Source organism: Crotalus tigris, unplaced genomic scaffold (assembly GCF_016545835.1).
Source record: "Crotalus tigris isolate CLP2741 ecotype Arizona unplaced genomic scaffold, ASM1654583v1 scf7180000018730.549990, whole genome shotgun sequence".
In the NCBI taxonomy this organism is placed as follows: Eukaryota; Metazoa; Chordata; class Lepidosauria; order Squamata; family Viperidae; genus Crotalus; species Crotalus tigris.
In genome coordinates, this window is record NW_024097172.1 from 77,278 (window position 1) to 98,418 (window position 21,141).

The following is a 21,141-nucleotide window of genomic DNA, read 5'->3' on the forward strand; positions in this document are numbered from 1 at the left end:
AAAAGGTTACATTGTAGCAAATAGAGGAAGCAAAAGCAATAATCCCACAGGCACATCCCCCCTCCCCCTTGGGAGTATGGCAGAACCCAGGGAAAGGTGAGATTTGTTTTTAAGTCAGAGGGGATAGATAGAAATGAAACAGGAATGGGCTCTGACATTGTGTTTGTATGCATGCATGCGGATGTCAGAGAAAACAAAGGAAAATCTAATTTTCACACAGGAGTCCATTCAAATAACTTGAGACTCAATAACTTGAATCTTGTCTATAGCATAGACAAGCCAGAAATAGGCTGTTCTGGCTGTGAGCTTATGTTTCAGAATATATAAACACAAAATCAGCTTTCTGAATAGATGTGTATCTTCATAGTTAAAAATAATTCATTGTCTCTAATATAAGATATTAAAATCCGGTTCTTATATGCAATAGTTTTGATTTTGGGGTTGTGTTACTAAAATCTTATTCCCAGGTTGTATTATTAAATTTTTTAATTACATTTATTATTCTAAAATATATTTGTAAATATTTCTACTTGATTATCCTCAGCTATTAAGTTATTCTCTATTTTAATATCTATAACGTAATACCATCTATAACAGGCATGTCAAACTGCAGCCCACGGGCCAAATATGTCATGCCGAAACCATGCCCACCCCTTTGCCGGCAATGGGGAAAAAGTTGCAATACGTCACATGACGTCAGGAGTTTGACATGCCTGATCTTTAATATAGCTCTATGAAGTTCCAATCTAAGAATCTTTAAATGTTGATTGTATCACAATTGTATAATTGTACTTCTGTAATTGTATGCATTTAGTTAGATGAGTTTCCAGAAATATACATTTCTGATCCTAATGAAATTCTTTGTGTTTTTATCTTCTCTTTCTGATTTTTTTAAAATAAAATATTCAAAATAACTTACCTCTAGGTAATGTTTTCATTTCCTATTTTAATATATGTTCTTTCTGAAAGTCTTTTCAAACTAAAGTCTAGCTTTTCTTTATACATTTTTAATGCAGTTCTATTATTGAAATCAAATAATTGGGCTCAATATTTTAAATTTAGCATTGGATTGCAATAATTCTTTTTATTATGTAAAGCATGAAATCACTTTTAGGAAACTTGAAAGAGCAGATTAGGAATAGATATAAATATATAAATATATAGAGAAAATCTCTATTTGATTGCTAGAAGTTGAAAAATGACATGATGGCACATAATTAATTCATAATATACATCAGTCCATTTTTTATTTTAGGCAAAATCCAGCTTTTTATCTAAAATGTACTTTATTAATTTTTATTATCTTTATCTAAATATCGTGAAATTATTGTTGACTTCTTTTTGCGTGACTTTTTCCTTGAAGGCCTACTGAACTCTTCAGAAGCTGCAATGCCCAGTCAGATCAAGGAGCTATGAATGATATGAAACTTTGGGAAAAAGGAAGCATTAAGATGCCTTTTATAAATATCCCTGTACTTGATATTAAAAAATGCCAACCAGAAATGTGGAAGGCAGTTGCTTGTTCACTGCAAATTAAACCTTGTCATAGTAAATCTAGAGGAAGTATTATTTGCAAGTAAGTAGATTTTTAGCATTTAATAGCTGTTTTCAGGTATTTTTCTTAATGTTAAGACTAGATAGCAAAAGGGATTACATGTACTTTCATACTTTCAGTTGAAAAATATAAGGGAAATATGCTAATACGTCATATCTTGTAAGAAGTCTGTACTCATCATCAGGCTAATGTAAGGGCAGCTGTCCTTCAGAATTTTCAGCTGATTGTGTGGAGATCTTGAGAGAATGTTGGAGAAAGGCACTGTATGCTTGTTCTTGATTCTAGTTTTTTCTTTAAATATTTAGATGATAGCACGAAGAGAGTTAATTTAATAGGTTTTCAGTTGGATATGCATATAGAAAAAGGAAAATTAAACGATAGTAGTATTGTAAAAATTGTATTTTCAGTAACAAAATGAAGAAAGTAGAAAGCAAAGCTGAGATTAGAATTAATTTCCAACAAATAAAGCTTCAACATTTTGTTCTAGAACTGATTCAAAATTATTTTTAATTATTAAAGCATATTTTATTTATATTTAAATAAAAAATATAAATTAATTTGTAATTTGTTTGCAAATATAGGATGGAGAGTTGAGCAAGTAGAAGAAAGTACAAAAGTAACGATGTGATATGTTTGGAAATTCAAACAACAATTGGTTTCAAATGTTTGTGCAAATCAGGGTTATCAAACCAAGTTCAGGTTTGACTTTCAGATAAGATGGCTACAAAATTACTTTTTTACAGATTTTTTTTAGTAAACTGTATAAACCTAATATATTATGTAATTGATAGGGTCTAGTCAGGTTCTGCTGTGCAGATCTAAAACCTATGAAATTGTGGAGAGGAATAAGCCTGCAGACAGTCAAATAATGTTCTGTACAATGTACATAAAATATTTTGGCTAAACTTCTAGTCTGCTTAGTGGTGAATTACCCTGAGCATAATTTTGGGACAAATTCAAGAACTGTAAAGGTCTCATAATTTGAGAGTTCATCCAAAATGTTTTTAATTGGAAAAATATCAGTACAATAAGAACTGGCAGAATCTCTATATATTTGTATTCAAAATGACGTTATTGGATCCCCCTGTGTCTATAATTTTTGCTACCAGGCAAGATGGGTGGCAAATAAATTTAATAAGTAAATAAAATAATTTTGATGGAAGTCCCACATGCTATATAATTACATATATTATATAGGGCTGTGCAAATCTCCAGAAAGAGGTGATTTGGAATACATGGAAAAGCCTACAAATTTGTTTCCTAACATTTAATTAATTGTGTCTTTTTTCAGACTTGTATGGTAGCTATGGAAGGATTTTAAAAAATTGTGCGGTTCCATACATTCCAAAACATCTCTTTCATGTGCTTTACAGAGACCCAATGTTACATATGTAAGAATATACTGTATGTATAACACTTAGGTTCATTGATATTTGTTTTTAAAATTGTATATTATTTTTATATGTGCACCTGTGTGCTTTTCTTTTTAGTTTGAAATACTCTGCCATATATAATGTGCAAACATTTTGTTTTCTTGAAGGTCAGATTGTGTAGAAATTCTCAAAAAATGTGGAGACTTAAGCAAATTTCCTGAGGGACATATGGCTGAAAGCATCTGTGAACTTTTATCTCCAGCTGATGATTTGGAGACTTGCATACCTTTAGATACATACCTTCGTAAGTACTGAAGAACAGACTCCATGAAACATTTAGAATTCAAAGCAGTTTACAGTATTTCTAGATTTGACCAAAAAACCAATGGGAGCAAAGCCTTAGGATAATTATAATTGATAATTATTTTATTGTCATTCAGTTTAATTACCTTTGTAATCGTGCCATTTTGTGATTCCAGTATTGCTGGTTCTTCACAGTGGTCACGTACATTGTTTTTTTAGCCTATTGAGAGCTCTGTTCTAACATCTTAAAAGTGGTATTTTAATTGACAGTCTTTCACCTTGTCTGTATTATACTTTCTTTTAAGTATAGTTACCATAATTTGTTCCAATTTCTTTGCTATAGTGATACTATGGTTCATTTTTCTGGAGCTCTTTTATGTTCCTTCTGTGTTTAGATTTTCTAGGCCAGTGATGGCAAACTTTTAGAAACCGAGTGCCCAAACTGCAACCCAAAACCAATTTATTTATCGCTGGGTGCCAGGTGGGCGCGGCTCACTGGGTGGGTGCGGTTGCAGTGGTCACAGCAGACTGGGTGGGCATGGACAGGATGAGCGTGGCCACCTTGATGTTGCTCGTGGGGAGGGATGCCTGTGGGGGCTGGGCAGGGTTGGGGGAGATCCAGGGGGTCTCTGGTGGGTGGGGCGGTGGGTAGGAGGCTCATCCTGCGGGGTGAGGCAAGGTGAGGCAGGGGACAGGGAAGGGGTTAGGGTTAAGCCACCGCTGCCTTCCCCCCAGGACAGAGTGATCTGCCACTGCTCATACCCAGTGGCGAAGGTAGAGTTTGGGAGGCAGCGGCTGGGCATAGCCCAGGTGTGGCCCAGCAGCAAAGATTGTCCTCCCCACTCAAACAGCCACCTCGGCTCCATCCGACTTGAAGAAAGTGGAGGCGCAGCAACAGGATTGCTCTCTATAAGGCGAGCGCAAACGAGCAAGCAACGCATCCGCTCTTATTGTGAGCAATCCTACTGCTGCACCTCCACTTTCTTGAACTCAGATGGAGCAGAGGCACGCATGCTGCTGATGGCCACTTGAGTGGGGATGAGAATAAAAGCAGTCAGGCTTTGTACCAGCCAGCCAGCCAGGTGAGAAGTAGGTTGGGCAGTGGTGGCTGGCTTCCTGCCCCCGATCGGACCCACGTGGCACCTTTCTAGTAACGGACCTCCGTTACTTTCTCCGCCACCAGGTGGGACTAAAAAAAAGTTCAATCAATCAATTCCAACTTCGCGAGATCTTTTTTTTCCCCACAAGAAGTTGAAATTAATTGATTGATTGGGCAGGGTTGCGGGAGATCCAGGCAGTGGTGGGAATGTATCGTTCAGTTTGGCGAACTGGATGTTAAATGCCATTTGAAAAAATAGGCAGGTCTGGTAGGCATGCTCTACCATGTCTGCTTGAGTTTGCTAGCTGGCTGTTTTGTTTCTTCTGTGCTGAGCAGGCCAGGCCTCTGAGTGGCGGTGGCGCCAGCCTAATGGACCTGTGAAAGCTGCTGGCAGCGCCGTCCCGAAGCATGGGGGGAGGGGGAGGCAGGCGGTGCATATTCCCCATGCATGAGACTGGGATTTTTTCCCCACTATTGGATTTTTGCTACCAGACTGTTTAAGTTGATGCAGAAAGGGAAGGATATGCATTCTGCATCAAGTAAACTTTTAAGAAATTAAAGAGTCTGGCAGCGAAAATCCATCTTATGTGGGATCTGGGTTTTTTTCTCCGCAGCGCATGTACCCACAGAAATGGCTCTGTGTGCCACCTCTGGCACGTGTGCCATAGGTTTATCACCACGGTTCTAAGCTATTGTTTATTTTATTTGACAGACTCTTCCAAAATTTCTGCCCCAAATTTTGATTTCCCAAGCATCCAGCATGTCAATGCTGCAAATACTGTATATTCTTGCTTTGACAATATGCAAAACTGTCTGGTAATACATAGCTTAGAGTGGGGGGGGAGGAAAGCCCAGGAAAGAAAGAGGAAGTAAACTTTTGACCTTCACACTAATTGGATAATGTGACTTGTGACTGCAAGACAAGGGAGGGGTTTAGCAAGAAAATATTGATGCCAGCGAGAGGAAGTCAGATTCTGGCATCAATACGTCCATGATGGTGACCGGCAAAATTGTAGCTCTGTAATAAAGACTTTAGGAAACATGCCTGAAAGTTCTTTGAAGTGCTTCATTAGTCGGAACCTGTGACATCATGCCAGAATCCAACACTCTTTTCAAACGACCTGCGGTCCCGAACTCCATCAGCTGCCTCTATGCCTGAGAGGAGTTGGCAAAGTTTCGGGGAAGATCTCATTATGGAGAAAGAAAGATTGCCTGAGACCAGCCCCGTGGCTGCAACAGTTTCCCCGTGGGGGAAAGCGACAGCCAGCAAGCCGGGGGAGAGAGAAATTTGGCAGATTTCCCAGCTGAGAGCGAAGACTTCAGAAGCAGAATGGACAGATAACACAGTTATGGGTGAGTCGTTGGAAAGATTTCAAAACTTAGAAATGAAAAACAGTAATCAGTTCCTACAAAGTGAAACCTACAGCCCTTCCATTGCAAATGTTCCTGCCATGGGCTCCAGCCCTGAGAGAGAGAATCCCAGTCTGAATCCTCTGCAGCAAAGGGGAAAGTGGGTTTCCCAGCAAGTGGCTGATCCATGTCCTCTGAACTTACCACAGCTAATAGAGGCCTTGCAATGTCTTGGGGTGGTACAGAAGCCAGGAAATCAGCAGCTGTTGGGAGAACAGCCACAGCAAGGAGGTTGGCCACAGTCCCCAAACGTACAACCCCTGGGCATAAATCTGCAGCCAGGTTGGGGCCTACAGCACCTGGGGTGGCCACAAGAGCAGTGGGGAGCCCAGCCGGAAGCCTGTCAGACCCTGCCTTTGCCGGCCACAGACCCCAACCCTGAAGAGAGGTTGAGTTCCAGTCTGAGGCATCTGCAGCAATGGGTAGATGGGTTTCCCCAGCAGATGAATGATCAGCAGCAGCAGAGGGCATCACCACCCCCTGCAATCCAACAACAGAGAAGACCACTACAACCCCGCTGGCCAGCAGCAGAGGGCCCAGCAGCCGTGGAACCAGCCCCAGTGGGGGTCACAGCAGCCTGTGTTTGCAACACCCTTCAATGCAACCTTTGATGGGGACCCAGAGAAGCTGTTTTTTTTTCTCAACCAAGTGCGTTTTCACTTGAAATACTGGGCCTATCTGTACCCGGAACCAGGGGCCATGGTTGATGTTATTGCGTCCAACCTAGAGGGAGAAGCATCTGAATGGCTGAACCATTTATATAGCGAGCAAGCCCCCAAATTGGAAGATCCCCACCGCTTTCTTTTAAGTCTGAGAGAAAGATCTGAGGACCCATCCATCGGCCTCAAAGCAGCAGGACAAATTCACAAAATAAAACAAGCTGGGAGGCCTGCCCTGGAGTACGTGCGAGAATTCTGCAAGATAGCAGGTCGAATAGAGGGGTGGCCTGAGCAGTCCCTCATACATTGAGGGATTAGACGATCACCTCTCTCAGGCCTGCATCTCAGGCCTGCATCTATCGAGAAATACCTGATTGGCTGCAGGAGTGGTACCAGACAGTCGTGAAGCTAGATGTTAAGCTCTCTCGCTATAAAAAGCCTCCCCCACATGAACCCGAACAGCAACCAGAGCTACCTGTACAGCAATCACCCCCACGAAAGCCTTCAACTACTGCAAGGGCTGAGAGACCCAGGCCACCTGCACGCCCTTCCTTCGATTGTTTCCGGTGTGGACAAGGAGGACATCGAGCGGCCACCTGTCCAGTCCCCTACCCTCAACTGCAGAGCAAACCAGGACCGGCAATGCAAAAGAAACCTGCTCAGCGGCTAACGAGAGAAAAATCCAATCGACTCACGCAAGAACCAGTTGCCCAGGTTACACCCCACACACAGGAGGATACCAAGACTCCAGGTGGACCTGCCCCTGCTCTTCCCTTCTTTGATAGCGACAATGAAGGAGAAAACGACCCAATGGTGAGTCGACAAATCCTGCCTTTTTCACTGGCCGCCAAACTTATAATCCCTAAGTCTGGGGCACAAATAGACTTAAACGTACTAACTGATTCGGGATGCACCCACTGCATTATTAGTCTGGCGTTTGCCATGAAAATGGGCATAAGGGCAAAACAGCTTTCCAAACCGATGAGATTTGAGCAAGCCGATGGCTCCCTGATGGGAGGGACTCTTATTACACAATTAACTGAGCCTTTACGCCTAGAAATAGGTGCACACTGGGAGTTTATTCGTTTCCTGGTGGCTCCAAAAATGACCGAGGCAGTGATCCTAGGACTAGCCTGGTTGGACAAATGGAAGCCGTTTATCTGGTGGGAGAAAGGAATGAGAATTGTGAGACTACCTATAGGGCCTGATCCCCCCATTGATTCAACAGATGTTACTGGGCATCTTAGGCCACCCAATGAGCGAGCGCACATGGCTGCCTCACTGACTCCAGGCGAACCAGTCATCCCCAAAGAATACTTGGACCTGGTGGAGGTGTTCAGTGAAAAAGAATGTGATGCCCTACCCCCTCACAGACCCAATGACTGCTCCATCGAACTGGTGCCCGGAGCCAAACTCCCACGTCCGAGGATGTATGCTATATCCCCCCTCGAAATGGAGGAGATGCAGCAATATGTGAACAAAAACCTAGTGAGGGGGTTTATTGAATGGGCCAAATCTTCCATGGGAGCCCCTGTGTTGTTCAAAGAGAAAAAAGATGGGTCTCTTCGTCTCTGCGTAGACTACAAGGGACTCAATGCTGTAAGTGTGGAAAATAAATACCCCCTCCCCCTCCTAAAGGATTTATTGACCCATCTGGCTAAGGGGAGTGTCTTCACTAAGTTAGACCTAAGAGAGGCATACTACCGGGTGAGAATAAAAGAGGGAGACGAGTGGAAAACTGCCTTCAACTGTCCTATGGGGAGCTATCAGTTCAAAGTCATGCCATTTGGACTACAGGGGGCCCCAGCTGTATTTATGCAGTTGATTAATGAGGTTCTACATGATCACTTGTACAAAGGGGTTTTGGTGTATCTTGATGATATCCTGATATACAGCACAAATATGAATGATCACATAAAGCTAGTGAGAGAAGTGTTAAAGAAACTATTGAATGCCAAGCTTTATGTCAAATTGTCAAAATGTGAATTTCACCAAACCCAATTAGACTATCTTGGCTACTGAATTTCCAATGAGGGTATTGAAATGGATCCGGCCAAGGTGAAAACTATAATCGAATGGCAGCCCCCAAGGACTCGCAAACAGCTCCAGAGCTTTCTGGGTTTTGCCAACTTTTATTTTCAATTCATCCCTTCTTTTGCCGAGATGGCCCTTCGTCTTACAGAACTACTCAAAACAGACAAAGGAGGAGGGAAACCATGACTGGGCCAACCATTAGCATGGACAATGAGCTGTCAAACAGCTTTTGAGAATTTAAAGAGACTATTTGCTGCTGAACCGGTTCTAAAGCACCCCTGCCCAGGGGAACCCTTTTTGATTCAAGCCGATGCCAGTGATGTGGCGGTTGGAGCAGTGTTACTTCAAAAGAACAAAAATGGGATCCTGCAACCCTGCGCCTAACCTCTAAGAAATTCACTGAGAGCGAGCGAAGATGGGCAATCTGGGAGAAAGAGGCCTTCGTAATTAGGTGGGCGCTATTGAACTGGCGACACTGTCTAGAAGGGAGCAAGGTGCCATTTGAGGTATGGACAGATCACAAGAATCTAGAGGCACTGAAAACTCCCCGCAAATTGTCACCAAAGCAAGTACGGTGGGCACAGTATGTTAACTGCTTCAACTTCACTCTAAAGTACATACCAGGAGGAAAGAACTTTCTAGCTGATGCGCTATCCCGGTTACCCCAGTACAAAAGCGAACGAGAGCAGGTTAACGAGGTAATTATTCCCAATCCACAAACTGTTGCTCAATTTACACCTCGCAGGGTCCCCAATCCTGATGACCCTGGAGTGAAGAAAATAAAACGAGAGCTCCTCACTGACCAATGGTTCAAAGATAATCAAGCGTCCCTAACATGCAGGGATGGCTTGGCTTACAAAGGGGGGAAGTTATATTTGCCAGAAGCGCTCCGTCTTAATGCTCTCAAACACAACCACGATGTAAAGCAGGCTGGACACTTTGGATATTTGAAAACCCTACACCTCACCCGCCGGCAATTCTGGTGGCCGGGGCTGAAAAAGGATGTGGAAAACTATGTAAAAAGTTGTACTGTGCCGCAATGAAAAGAATCCCGGGGAAAACTCCTGGGTTACTGCAACCCGTGGCAGACCCTTCTCAACCCTGGGAAGAAATAGCTATGGACTTTATAGTGGAAAGTAGGGGAAATACTGTCATCTGGACTGTGATAGACCTGTTCTCGAAACAGGCTCATTTCATCGCCTGCAAAGGACTCCCATCTGCCTAACGACTGGCCAAATTGTTCCTGAAATATATCTACCGGCTGCATGGTGCCCCTAAGCGAATAATTTCAGACGGGGTGCAATTCACAGCGATGTTTTGGAGAAATTTCTTTACATTGATTGGATCATCTCAAGGGTTATCATCTGCTTTTCATCCAGCCACCAATGGGGCCGCTGAAGCCGCTAACAAAATGATGGAGCAATATCTTAGATGCTACGTTTTTTACCAACAGATGAACTGGACTGATCTCCTCCCTTTTGCGGAGGTGGCGTACAATAATTCCGTGCACAGCAGCACCGGCTACATGCCTTTCAAAGTAGCCACAGAGAAAGAATTTAACCCAATACCTGAATATCCTCAGTTGCCCTCCGCTTCACAGACACTTGATCAATGGGTGAGAGGGTGGGAAGAAGTTTGGAAAAACACAAAAACTGCTTTAAAAAAGACTTTTGAAACCTATAAAAAGCAGGCTGATAAAAAGAGGGCTCCCCAAAGAACATTCCAAGTTGGGGAAAAGGTCTATCTGTCAACTAAATATCTACGCCTCAAATTGCCCAGCAAGAAATTGGGACCAAAATTCTTGGGGCCTTTCCCCATAGTAAAGGTCATCAACCCAGTCACAGTACAACTAAAACTCCCTAAACTGTTAGGGAAAATTCACCCAGTTTTCCATTGTAGTTTGTTGAAGCCTTATCGGGGCTCCACTTTAAGACCTCCTCCAAAGAAGGCACCTGGACCCCTCGTAGTGGCAGGGCAGACCCACTATGAAGTGAAACGTATTCTTGACTCCAGAATCTTTAGAGGGAAATTACAGTACTTAGTACAATGGAAGGGATACCCATTGTCTGAAGCCACCTGGGTGAAATCTAGTGAAGTGAACGCTGACAGATTGATCGAAAGGTTTCATGTGAAACACCCCAGCAAACCGAAAGATAACCCTTAACATATGCTTTTGTTTACTTTACAGGATCTGTCCTTCTTGTAAGGGGGGCCGGATGTCAATGCTGCAAATACTGTATATTCTTGCTTTGACAATATGCAAAACCGTCTGGTAATTACTGGGTTAATACATAGCTTAGAGTGTGGGGGGGGAAAGCCCGGGAAAGAAAGAGGAAGTAAACTTTTGACCTTCACACTAATTGGATAATGTGACTTGTGACTGCAAGACAAAGGAGGGGTTTAGCAAGAAAATATTGATGCCAGCGAGAGGAAGTCAGATTCTGGCATCAAAACGTCCATGATGGTGACCGGCAAAATTGTAGCTCTGTAATAAAGACTTTAGGAAACATGCCTGAAAGTTCTTTGAAGTGCTTCATTAGTCGGAACCTGTGACACAGCACACAATTATTCCAACCTATTTTATCTTCTGCCTCTTATATTTTATGGCATCCATTAGAACAGTAACTTGACTCATCTTCAGATAGGATAAATCCAGATTTCACTCCTGCAAGGAATTTCTGATTCTTAGGAATGTAACTGATACTATAATAAAAGATTTGGCTCAGAATTCATCCATAAATGTTATCCTCCCCTTCTGTTACAGTGATTATTTCTATATGCTATTTTTCAAGTGCATAGCAATAAGGTCAAATTCATAGTGTTCCTTGGAAGTGTAAGTTGTCATCTTGTAACAGGTTACAGATATACAAAAACAGAGTTGGAAGGGATCTTGGAGGTCTTTTGGTCAAAGTCCTGTCCAAGCAGGAGATCCTATATCCTGTACCAGAGTTGGGGAATGATGGCACTTTTATGACTTGTGGGTTTCAACTGCCAGAATTCCTGAACCAGCCATGCTGTCTAATCTCTTCTTTAAAATCTCTAGTGATAAAGTACAAGTAGTTCATTTAGTGACCATTCAAAGTTACTATAAGGTCCTGCCTCAGCTATCTTCTCAGAAAAGCATGACTCTTGAAACAAGCATTATTTCAAAAGGAACTTTTATTGAGGGAAAGTGATTGCAAAGAAGCCAGGCGGAATCTGAAGTTCCCATGTGAATTGTTAAGCTAATTTCCCCATTGTTCAAACCCTCCCCCAATGCCCCAGTCCATTAGGAGCCAATCCGCTGGCATGAAGTTAGTGGTGGGATTCAGCTGGTTCACACCACTTTGACAGAACCAGTAGCTAATTTTTGATGCCCATGCCCAGAATGGACTTCCGGAAGTGGCATCCACATAGAGAACTGGTTGTTCACATATTTGAATCCCAGCACTGCATGAAGGTGTTATGAGAACTCTGGGATGAGAAAATAATAACAAGTTATCTTCTTAGCGCAGTAGCCTTGGGTAACAGGCTGAAATTGGCCAGAAAGGAGTCCATCCAGATAGCCCTGGTGGCCCATTTCCCCCTCCCTATTTCCCATACATATACATCAAAGCAGAAGCAGCAAATTCTGAAATCCCCAAGTAACAGTTCCCCTCCTCTCAGAATGGCAGCATCCGGACAGGAACCTGACAATTAATTTTTCATCAGAAGTTAATAATATCTGATCAAACATACTGTTCTTTGTAAAATCCATACTGTTTAATATCTTTATCATATCTGACTTGCATTTGTAAATGTGACCACCCCATGTTAAATCGATGCCCTGATTTTCCATCTCTTGCCTGGATTTTAAGTTCTCTTCAGAATTTAGAATGTCTTTGTGTGTCCATATTTTATTGAGACTGACTAGATTGGATGTATGAATGCTTCCATTGCTGAAAGCCATCCTGGAATTTTCAAATAGATTTTACATTTTATTTTTTCCCAAGTTAATAATAATGCATTTCTTTTTTTAAAAAACAAGTTTTATTGATTTTTTTTATTTTTACAACAAGATGCTTGAGAAACAATGTGGTGATAGGGTAATCAATCATCCAAAAACAAAATCATACATATATAACAGGTTAAATTATTAGAAACTCCCTCTCTATTTTCCTCAAATAATATATTCAAATTAATGTATTTTTCAATAAAATTCAATCAATCAGAACAATCATCAATAACATTTCATCTGTATAAATCCAAATCCTGTTTTTAAGCTTTACTATTTACAATTACCATATTCCAATTTGGCTTTTAAATAAACATATTATTAACACTTCAGGTGTCCCTCTTTTTCCTTTTTCCTTAGCATAATCCTTATCTATAAAATACACATATTATTTCAACCATAACATTCTTATATTTTCTACAAGTATTCTATTTTTTAATCTAGTAACTCATTTATTAATACCATTTCTTCTTTTATCAGAAATCCCTCTTATTCTCCTTCCATTACCAAATAGCTATCCTTCCTAGAAATAAGAATATTACTCCAAAAATACATTTCTACTCTATTTTAAATCTATAATCAATCAATCTATATCTATGAAAAACTCTTTTAACCCATTCAATAAAGTTTAAATCTGATCCAAATAATTGTTATATCCATAACAAGCATATTAATACAGAAAACCATCTTCTTACTAAGTTCACATATTTGATTAATCTTTATTCAATCAAGATCTCTAAAGCCTTATTTACCCGTCAAGTAAAGTTTTAAATCACATTTTTAAATCTAACTCTGGCTTTCTTTCAGTCCGGTTTCCATAATAGAGCTTCTACATTGTCGAGTCTCAGTATTTGAGTGAGGGTACTTATCAGTACTTCAATCTGGGCCAAGTTCTCTTTCCCTTCTTCCAATATCATCTGTATAGTGTAGACAGCTTATTTCCGTGTTATAGTCACAAGTTGATTATCCACAATGTCACTATTCTCAGTAATTTGTATCTGAAAGTCAGTTCCTGATACTTTTAACACTGCAAGTGTCTCAGTTAGACTCGTTCTTTGATCTTCAAAATTCTCCATAAATTGTAGATTAACATCCATTTGCTCAGTGACTTGTTCCTCTGTCTCTTTAAGTTGTGTATATTGCTGCATATAGGCCTCTCTAGAACTAGTTCCTTGACCTGTAGATTGATCCATTAGGATTTGAGATTCAATTTGTGGTTCAGAGATGTCATCTTTAATGTTTCTCCAAGATTTCATATATACTGTTGCTTCCAAAATTGCTTCTAATATAAGTTCATAATCAAGCTGTGGATGAAATTCTCCATTTCAGTGGTGAGATAGTCTTTTACTTTTTTAGAGGAGGCTATATTTACTAGCAGTCAACACATACAAACAATCAGGACTTATCCACTTCCACAATTACTAGTAAGCAACTTCACCACCCAGTTGTTTCATATCCTTTATCTTTTTTCTTTTATCATCATTTGAAGGTGGACCCCAACCTCAAAAAACAGAGGAAATGTAGTTGCAGTAATAGTTTTCACCACAAGATGCTCTCAGTAAGCTGTGAACTCTCTTTTTCAGCTTCCAACAAAAATTTTTTTTCAAACAATAAAGATTTATCCCTTTAAAAAAATAAATCCAAGAAATAGGAAAACAATATTTTCTAGCTTAGACAATAGATATAATAATAAAGTTCTATGATAGGGCTTTTTCCAGGGCCCCAAAGTGACAAAAATAAAAATAGTCAATATGAAGTTAACCTTCCCCCCCCCTTTTGTTCTTTTGTTAAAGCTCTCTTTCCCAGATAGACAAAGGCAGCTCTTTCAAAGCAGGGAAATAGTTCCAAAAGGCTTTTAACAGGAGAGTAATTAGAGCAAAGAGAGAGAGGGGGAAAGGTCTCACCCGGATCATCCACGGTGGTTTCTTAATGCTTAGGTGTTCTTTTGACTTTCGGCTGGTGCAGCTAAATGATCGGCCATGTTACTGGCCGATCTTTTCTCCATCGGCCCTGAGGAGCTGCCTTGGACCACGGAAGGAGCTGCTGCCTTCCCCCGCGATTGACGAGAGTCCTCCTCATTGGTAGTTGCCCCTTCAGGGTGACTTTTCGACCCGATTAAGGGTCTACCAGCAGAGGAAAGGCAGCCAGCGAAGAGAAGAATATCTCCGTGTGACTGCATAAACTACAACCTGGAACCGGAAGACAATAATAATGCATTTCTAATGTAGTGGTTTTGGAAGTATTTATATATTTTATTTTTTCCATACCATAGAAAAGCATGCCAACAAGTTGCAGGTCATGTCCCTCCAAATATAGCAATCTTTTATTTCTAAGAGTTATCCATTGTTTTATCCATGTTAACACTGATGCTTGATAATATAAAACCCAATCTGGCAAGCCAAAGCCTCCATTTCCCTTGGCTTCTTGTAACATTTTCAATTTAATTCTAGCTTTCTTTCCTTGCCAGATAAATTTTTGAATGAGACAGTTTAAATTTTCAAAGAATTTTTTCTCCAGTTTTATAGATATCACTTGAAATAGAAATATTTTTGGTAATATATTCATTTTCACGGTAGCAACCTTCCTAAATCGACAGTTGCAGAGTCTTCCATTTTTCCAAATCAAGCTTTATTTGGTTTAACAATTTAATGTAATTATCTTCTTTTATTGTTGAACATCTTGCTGTCAAATATATTCCCAAGTATTTGACCTTTTTTACTATTTGCAATTCTATTTTTTCTGATAATTGCTTTTTTTGTTTATCTGTAAGATTTTTAACTATCACTTTAGTTTTTTCTCTATTTATCTTTAATCCTGCTATCTCTTCAAATTGTTCTATCTTTTCCAACAGTTTAGAAATCATCTTTAAAGGTTCCTCTAGAACAGGGGTGTCAAACTCAATTTCATTGAGGGCCGCATCAGCATTGCGGTTGCCCTCAGGGGGGTGGGTGGGTGTGGCCAGGGTGGGTATGGCCTACTGGATGGGCGTGGATGGCATGGCCTACTGGGTGGGTGTGGCCAGCTCTACATCATTCGTGTCAAGGGTGCCTGTGGGGTCCTGGGCAGGAGTGGGACAGATCTGAGGGTCTCTGGCAGAAGGGGGTAGGACCAGGGCAAGTGCCAAGGCATGGTCCCTGGAAGAGCCTCACTGTTCCTCTCAGGCCCTGCGGGGGGGGGGGTTGCCCAGAGCCCTGGGCAGCAGAGGTCAAATGCCCAGCCTGATCCTTGAGCACCCGCGGCACCAAGCCCAGCCCCACTTCCTCAAGGCTGCTGCTCAAGGTTCTCCTGGTTCCTTGCTATTTCCAGGCAGCCTTGAGGAGTTAAGATTGAATGTATTTTAGCATAGATGACCACCACAAATTGTACATTGGCTTCCGGCTGGCCTGAGCCAGGGACAAGGCAGAGGGGGCCGTTCCCTCACTGTTTTCAGGATGGCTTCACGGGCCACATGAAACCACTTCGCGGGCCGCATCCGGCCCCTGGGCCTTGTGTATGACATGTCTGCTCTAGAATGAATACCAAATCATTTGCTAATGCTTGCAGTTTGTAGGTTTCATCTTTTATTTTCAATCCTTTAATTTCTGGATCTTGCCTAATGTTTCTATTTAAAATTTCCAAAATTAAGATAAGTAGCAGTGGGGATAATGAACATCCTTGTCTTGTGCCTTTTCGTATATCAAAATTCTCTGTATGATCCCCATTTACAATTACTTTTGCTGTTTGTTTCTGATATATTATCTGAATCGTATTTATGAAGGTTTGACCAAAGTCCATTGTTTTTAGTTGTTGAATCATAAATTGCCAAGAAACATTATCAAATGCCTTTTGGGTGTCTAAAAATACTAGTGCCAGTTGTTTCCTGGATGAAGTTCATAATATTCCAATATATCTAGTATTACCCTCAAATTATTTTTTATTTGTCTCTTTGGCAAAAATCCATTTTGATCTGGGTGTATAAATTCAGTCAAAAATCTTTTCAGCCTCTCAGCTATTATTGAAGTAAAGATTTTATAGTCCACATTTAGTAGTGATATCGGTCTATAGTTTTTGATCTGGGTCAGATCTGAGTCCTCTTTTGGTAACATTAGCTTCTGTCCATGTATTTGGGAATTTTGCTTCCAATAAAAGTTCATTACATAGATTTTTCAATGGTAAACTTAATATGTAAACATTTATAAAACTCTGCTGGGAATCCATCTGGTCCTGGTGTTTTTTCATTTTGTTTCTTTTTATTGCCAATGTCAATTCCATCATTGTTTTTGTTCATTTAACATAGTCTTGACGTTTTCTGGAATTTTTGATAAATTATTTTCTTCCATATATTGAGTCATTTTCAACCATGGAGTTTCTTCCTTGTCATAGAGTTTCTCATAGCATTCTTTAATTGTCTTTTTTATTGCTTCATTTTTAAATTGTAAACAGCCTTTTTCAAATAGTTTGTCAATTTTTTCTCCTTCTCTTTTTCAAGTTTATAAGCTAACCATCTTCCTGGTTTGTTTGCATTTTCAAAAAAGTTTTGCTTTGCCCTTTTAATTTGTTGTACCAATTTTTCTGATTCTGTTACATTTAATTTATGTTTTATTATTTCCATTTGTCTTTTCAATATTTTTTTTTTGTGGGCCCTGTATATTATTGCTGCACCTCGAAAATATGCTTTGGCTGTATCCCATACACTTTGTAATGTTGAATCTTCTTTTTTATTTTCTTTGAAGAACAATTCCATTTCTTTTGTTGCTAAGTCTATAAATTCTTTCTCTTTTAATATAGATTGATTCAAAGTCCATCTTAATTTTTTCTACATTCCTTTCCACACCATTTTTAAGGGGTTATGATCTGCCCAAGTACCTAATTCTATTTCAATTTCCTGCACATTAACTCTTAATTCAGGTGTCATCCAAATCGTATCAATTCTGGACCAATATTTATGACTATTAGAATAAAATATATATTGTGATTTTCCTGGGTTGTTTCTCTCCAGATATCTTGTATACCAATTTCCTCTATCACAGTGGTTCTCAACCTGTGGGTCGGGACCCTATTTGGGGTCGAATGACCATTTCACGGGAGTCGCCAAACAACGCAGTCCTCCATTTTTTTTCCTTTTCCATAGCTGTGCTACTCCCTTTTATTCTATTGGCTTTTGAATAGAGTCTAATTCTATTGACTCTTGAATAGAGTCTAATTCTATTGGCTTTCAAAAGCCAATAGGAATTGTCCAGGCTGTCTCTGCCCTGCTGAGCCCGCCAAAAGTCTCATTCTGCAAACGGTGTAGCACCAGTTGAGTAGTCCTTGACTTACGACCGGTTGAGTAGTCCTCGACTTATGACCAGTTGGGGGTTGCAGCATTAAAAAGGTTGAGAACCACTGCTCTATCATATTGAAAAAAGTCTTAGGTAATCTTTTTCTTCCCTGTTTCCCTGATTTACTGCTTTTATAGTCTAATATCCTTTACCATCTTCTGGAGTCCATTTAAGCTCACGCCTACTGCTTCAGTGACTCCATCTAGCCACCTCATTCTCTGTCGTCCCATTCTTCTATTGCACTCAATCTTTCCCAGCATTAGGCTCTTCTCCAGTGAGTCCTTCCTTCTCATAATGTGGCCAAAGTACTTGAGTTTCAACTTCAGGATCTGGCCTTCTAAAGAGCAGTCAGGGTTGATCTCTTCTAGGACTGATCGGTTTGATCGCCTTGCAGTCCAGGGGACTCGCAGGAGTCTTCTCCAGCACCATAGTTCAAAGGCCTCAATTCTTTTGCGCTCAGCCTTTCTTATGGTCCAACTTTCACAGCCATACATTGCAACTGGGAAAACCATAGCCTTGACTATACGTACTTTTGTTGGCAGGGAGATGTCTCTGCTTTTTAGTATGCTGTCTAGATTTGCCATAGCTTTCCTCCTCAGGAGCAAGCGTCTTTTAATTTCTTGGCTGCAATCCCCATCTGCAGTGATCTTGGAGCCCAGAAAGATAAAATCTGTCACTATCTCCATTTCTTCCCCATCTATTTGCCAGGAATTGAGAGGGCTAGATGCCATGATCTTGGTTTTCTTTCTTTTTTATTAAAAAGTTTTTATTTTCCATTTATTCATACAAAATACAATTCAATTAAAATAAATTTCTAACCATTGGTACTGCCTGCCCATTCCCCTCAGTCTGTGTCCACCCTAATCCTTCCCTACTTCCCTCCTCTTTCTCTCGTCCCCTCCTACTCTCTTCCCCTCCCCTTCTTTAACCATTCTACTTTCTCCCTACTCCTTCCTCCCCTCTCATCTCTCTCACACACATGAACGCAGCATAGGGGAAATGCCCAAGCATTTACCATGACTATATTATCATTAACCACCCACTCACCCACCCACCCACCCTCAACCCTCCCCCCCTCGCTTCCCAGAGCAGAGTACAGGGTTATTAATAAGAAAGTTAACAATAATAAAAAAAGAAAAGAAGAAAGAAAAAAGAAAAAAAAAGAAAAAAAATCATACTTAACCTTTAACTCCCCTTAAATTAAGTCATATAAACAAATCTCTACAACAGTTACTATAAAATTTACTCATAAAATAAATGAAACTTTATAGTCCCATATTTTTTCTGAATATAATCTATCCATCTTCTCCATACAATAATATATCTTTCTTGTGTATGATCCTTCAAATAAGCAGAAATTTTTGCCATTTCTGCAAAGTTAGAAACTTTAAATATCCATTCTTCTAAAGTAGGCAACGAGTCCTTCTTCCAATACGAGACTACTAATAACCTTGCTGCAGTTAATAAATTCAACATTAAAGTAGTTTCTTTGTCATTTAAATCCACAAAGATACCCAATAGGAATAATTGAGGGGTGAACTTTATCTTTCTTTTAAAAATCTTTTGAATGTTTCACCAAATCATAATCCAAAAAGCATTTACCTTTTTACAATTCCACCAAACATGAAAATATGTCGCATCCGTATTACCACATCTCCAACATTTGGGTTGTAAATTTGGATACATACAAGATAATTTTTTAGGATCTAAATGTCATCTGTAAAACATTTTATAAAAATTTTCCCTCAAATTTTGAGCTTGTGTAAATTTAACATTTCTAATCCAAATTGTCTCCCATAAGTCCAATGGGATCGGATCCTGGATATTCTGAGCCCATTTAATCATACAGTCTTTAACCAATTCTGTTTCAGAGTCTAATTCTATTAAAGCATTGTAAATTCTTTTTATATGGGCCTGACTCTGATCTTTAATCTGAATAACCAGATTTCCATCTTCTAGTGTTATTCCTTCTTTCTTATCTACAGTCCACCTGTCCACTATTTGTAAATATTGAAACCATGACTGTAGAATATTTTCTTGCCTTAATACATCTAGAGATTTTAAATGCCAATCCGAACCTGACCAAGTTAATAATTCTTTATATGAAATTTTATCAAAATTCATCCCCTTAGAAATCCCCTCAGTTGCATGTCTAGGAATCCCCCAGATAGGTATTTTATAGTTTAACCTATAATAATACTTTTTCCAAACTCGAAGTAAGGCACTCCTCAAAATATGTGATTTGGAAGCCCGGTCCGCTTTCTTATTAAAAATTAAATATGCATGCCAACCATACATTAAATCCCACCCTTCAAGAACAAGAATATCCTTATTTGTTAAATTAAGCCAATCACTTATCCAAGTTAAGGCAGCTGCGATCTTGGTTTTCTTAATGTTGAGTTTCAAGCCCACATTTGCACTCTCCTTCTTCACCCGCATCAAGAGGCTCTTTAGTTCCTCTTCACTTTCTGCCTTTAGAGTATTATCATCTGCATATCTTAGGTTGTTGATATTTCTCCCGGCAATCTTAATTTCAATTTTTGATTCATCTAGCCCTGCCTTTCTCATGATGTGTTATGCATAGTTAAATAGACAGGGCAACAGAATACAGTTTTCCCAGACTCCTTTCCCAATTTTGAACCACCAGATGCATCCACAGCTGAGCGTCCTTTCTGCTTTGGCTCAGTCGCTTCACTCTTTCTGGCACTATTAGTACTAGCCCTCTGCTCTTCCCCAGTAGCATATTGGACACTTTCTGACCTGAGGGGATAATCTTCCATTGTCATATCTTTTTGCCTTTTGGTACTGCCCATGGGGTTTTTGTTGGAATATTCATGAACAGGAAGAGTCATGTGGTAATTCAGTCAGCCAATGTGAAGAAAATGCTACTGAGTCTGTGCAAAAGATTATTGAGTTAGGAGCTGGATTTCCAGTCTCTGAGTTTGTCTCTGGTCTGTCTCTGTAAGAAGTCTTCATTAAGCTATGTTGCTGTAAAGAAGAATGGTATTGTAAATATTTTTATATAAATATAAAGTTATTTGAATCAGCTAAATGCAGTCAACTGTGAGAGCTTCTGATTTATTTTTCACCAATAGAGAAATTAAAATTCTCTGACAGGTTATGGGCCCAGAGCTTACTAAGGACTCCAATGTAATTTAAAGCTGGAAGAAATTGCCTGTGTTTAGAAAGTACAAGAACAAGGCAGAATTAGCAGAATGGCTAAAATGGAATTTAAGGAAAGCTGTGTGCCTCATTTAAGCCAGAAGAATTACATTGTGTGGGCTGCAAAAATGGAATGTTTGCTGAAAGCAAAACAGCTATGGTATATCGTAGAAAATCCACCACAAGTATTTGCAGCTGTTGATCAGAAAAGTCATTATCAAGCAATTGCTTATGTCATCTTGAATTTAGATGATGAACAATTTCTAAATGTTG

The 21,141-nt window shown here is 39.9% G+C and overlaps 1 protein-coding gene across 1 annotated transcript in view; it reads left to right on the plus strand.

Annotated features, from left to right (window-relative positions):
- RECK (reversion inducing cysteine rich protein with kazal motifs) overlaps nt 1-21,141 on the plus strand; it is a gene marked incomplete at its 5' end in the record, with an annotated part of 193,380 nt that overhangs the window by 61,216 nt on the left and 111,023 nt on the right. Inside the window, 2 exons of the mRNA XM_039355685.1 lie at nt 1,364-1,576; nt 3,096-3,232. Of these exons, the coding sequence (XP_039211619.1) occupies nt 1,364-1,576; nt 3,096-3,232 (350 nt within the window). The remainder of the gene's footprint in view (nt 1-1,363; nt 1,577-3,095; nt 3,233-21,141) is intronic.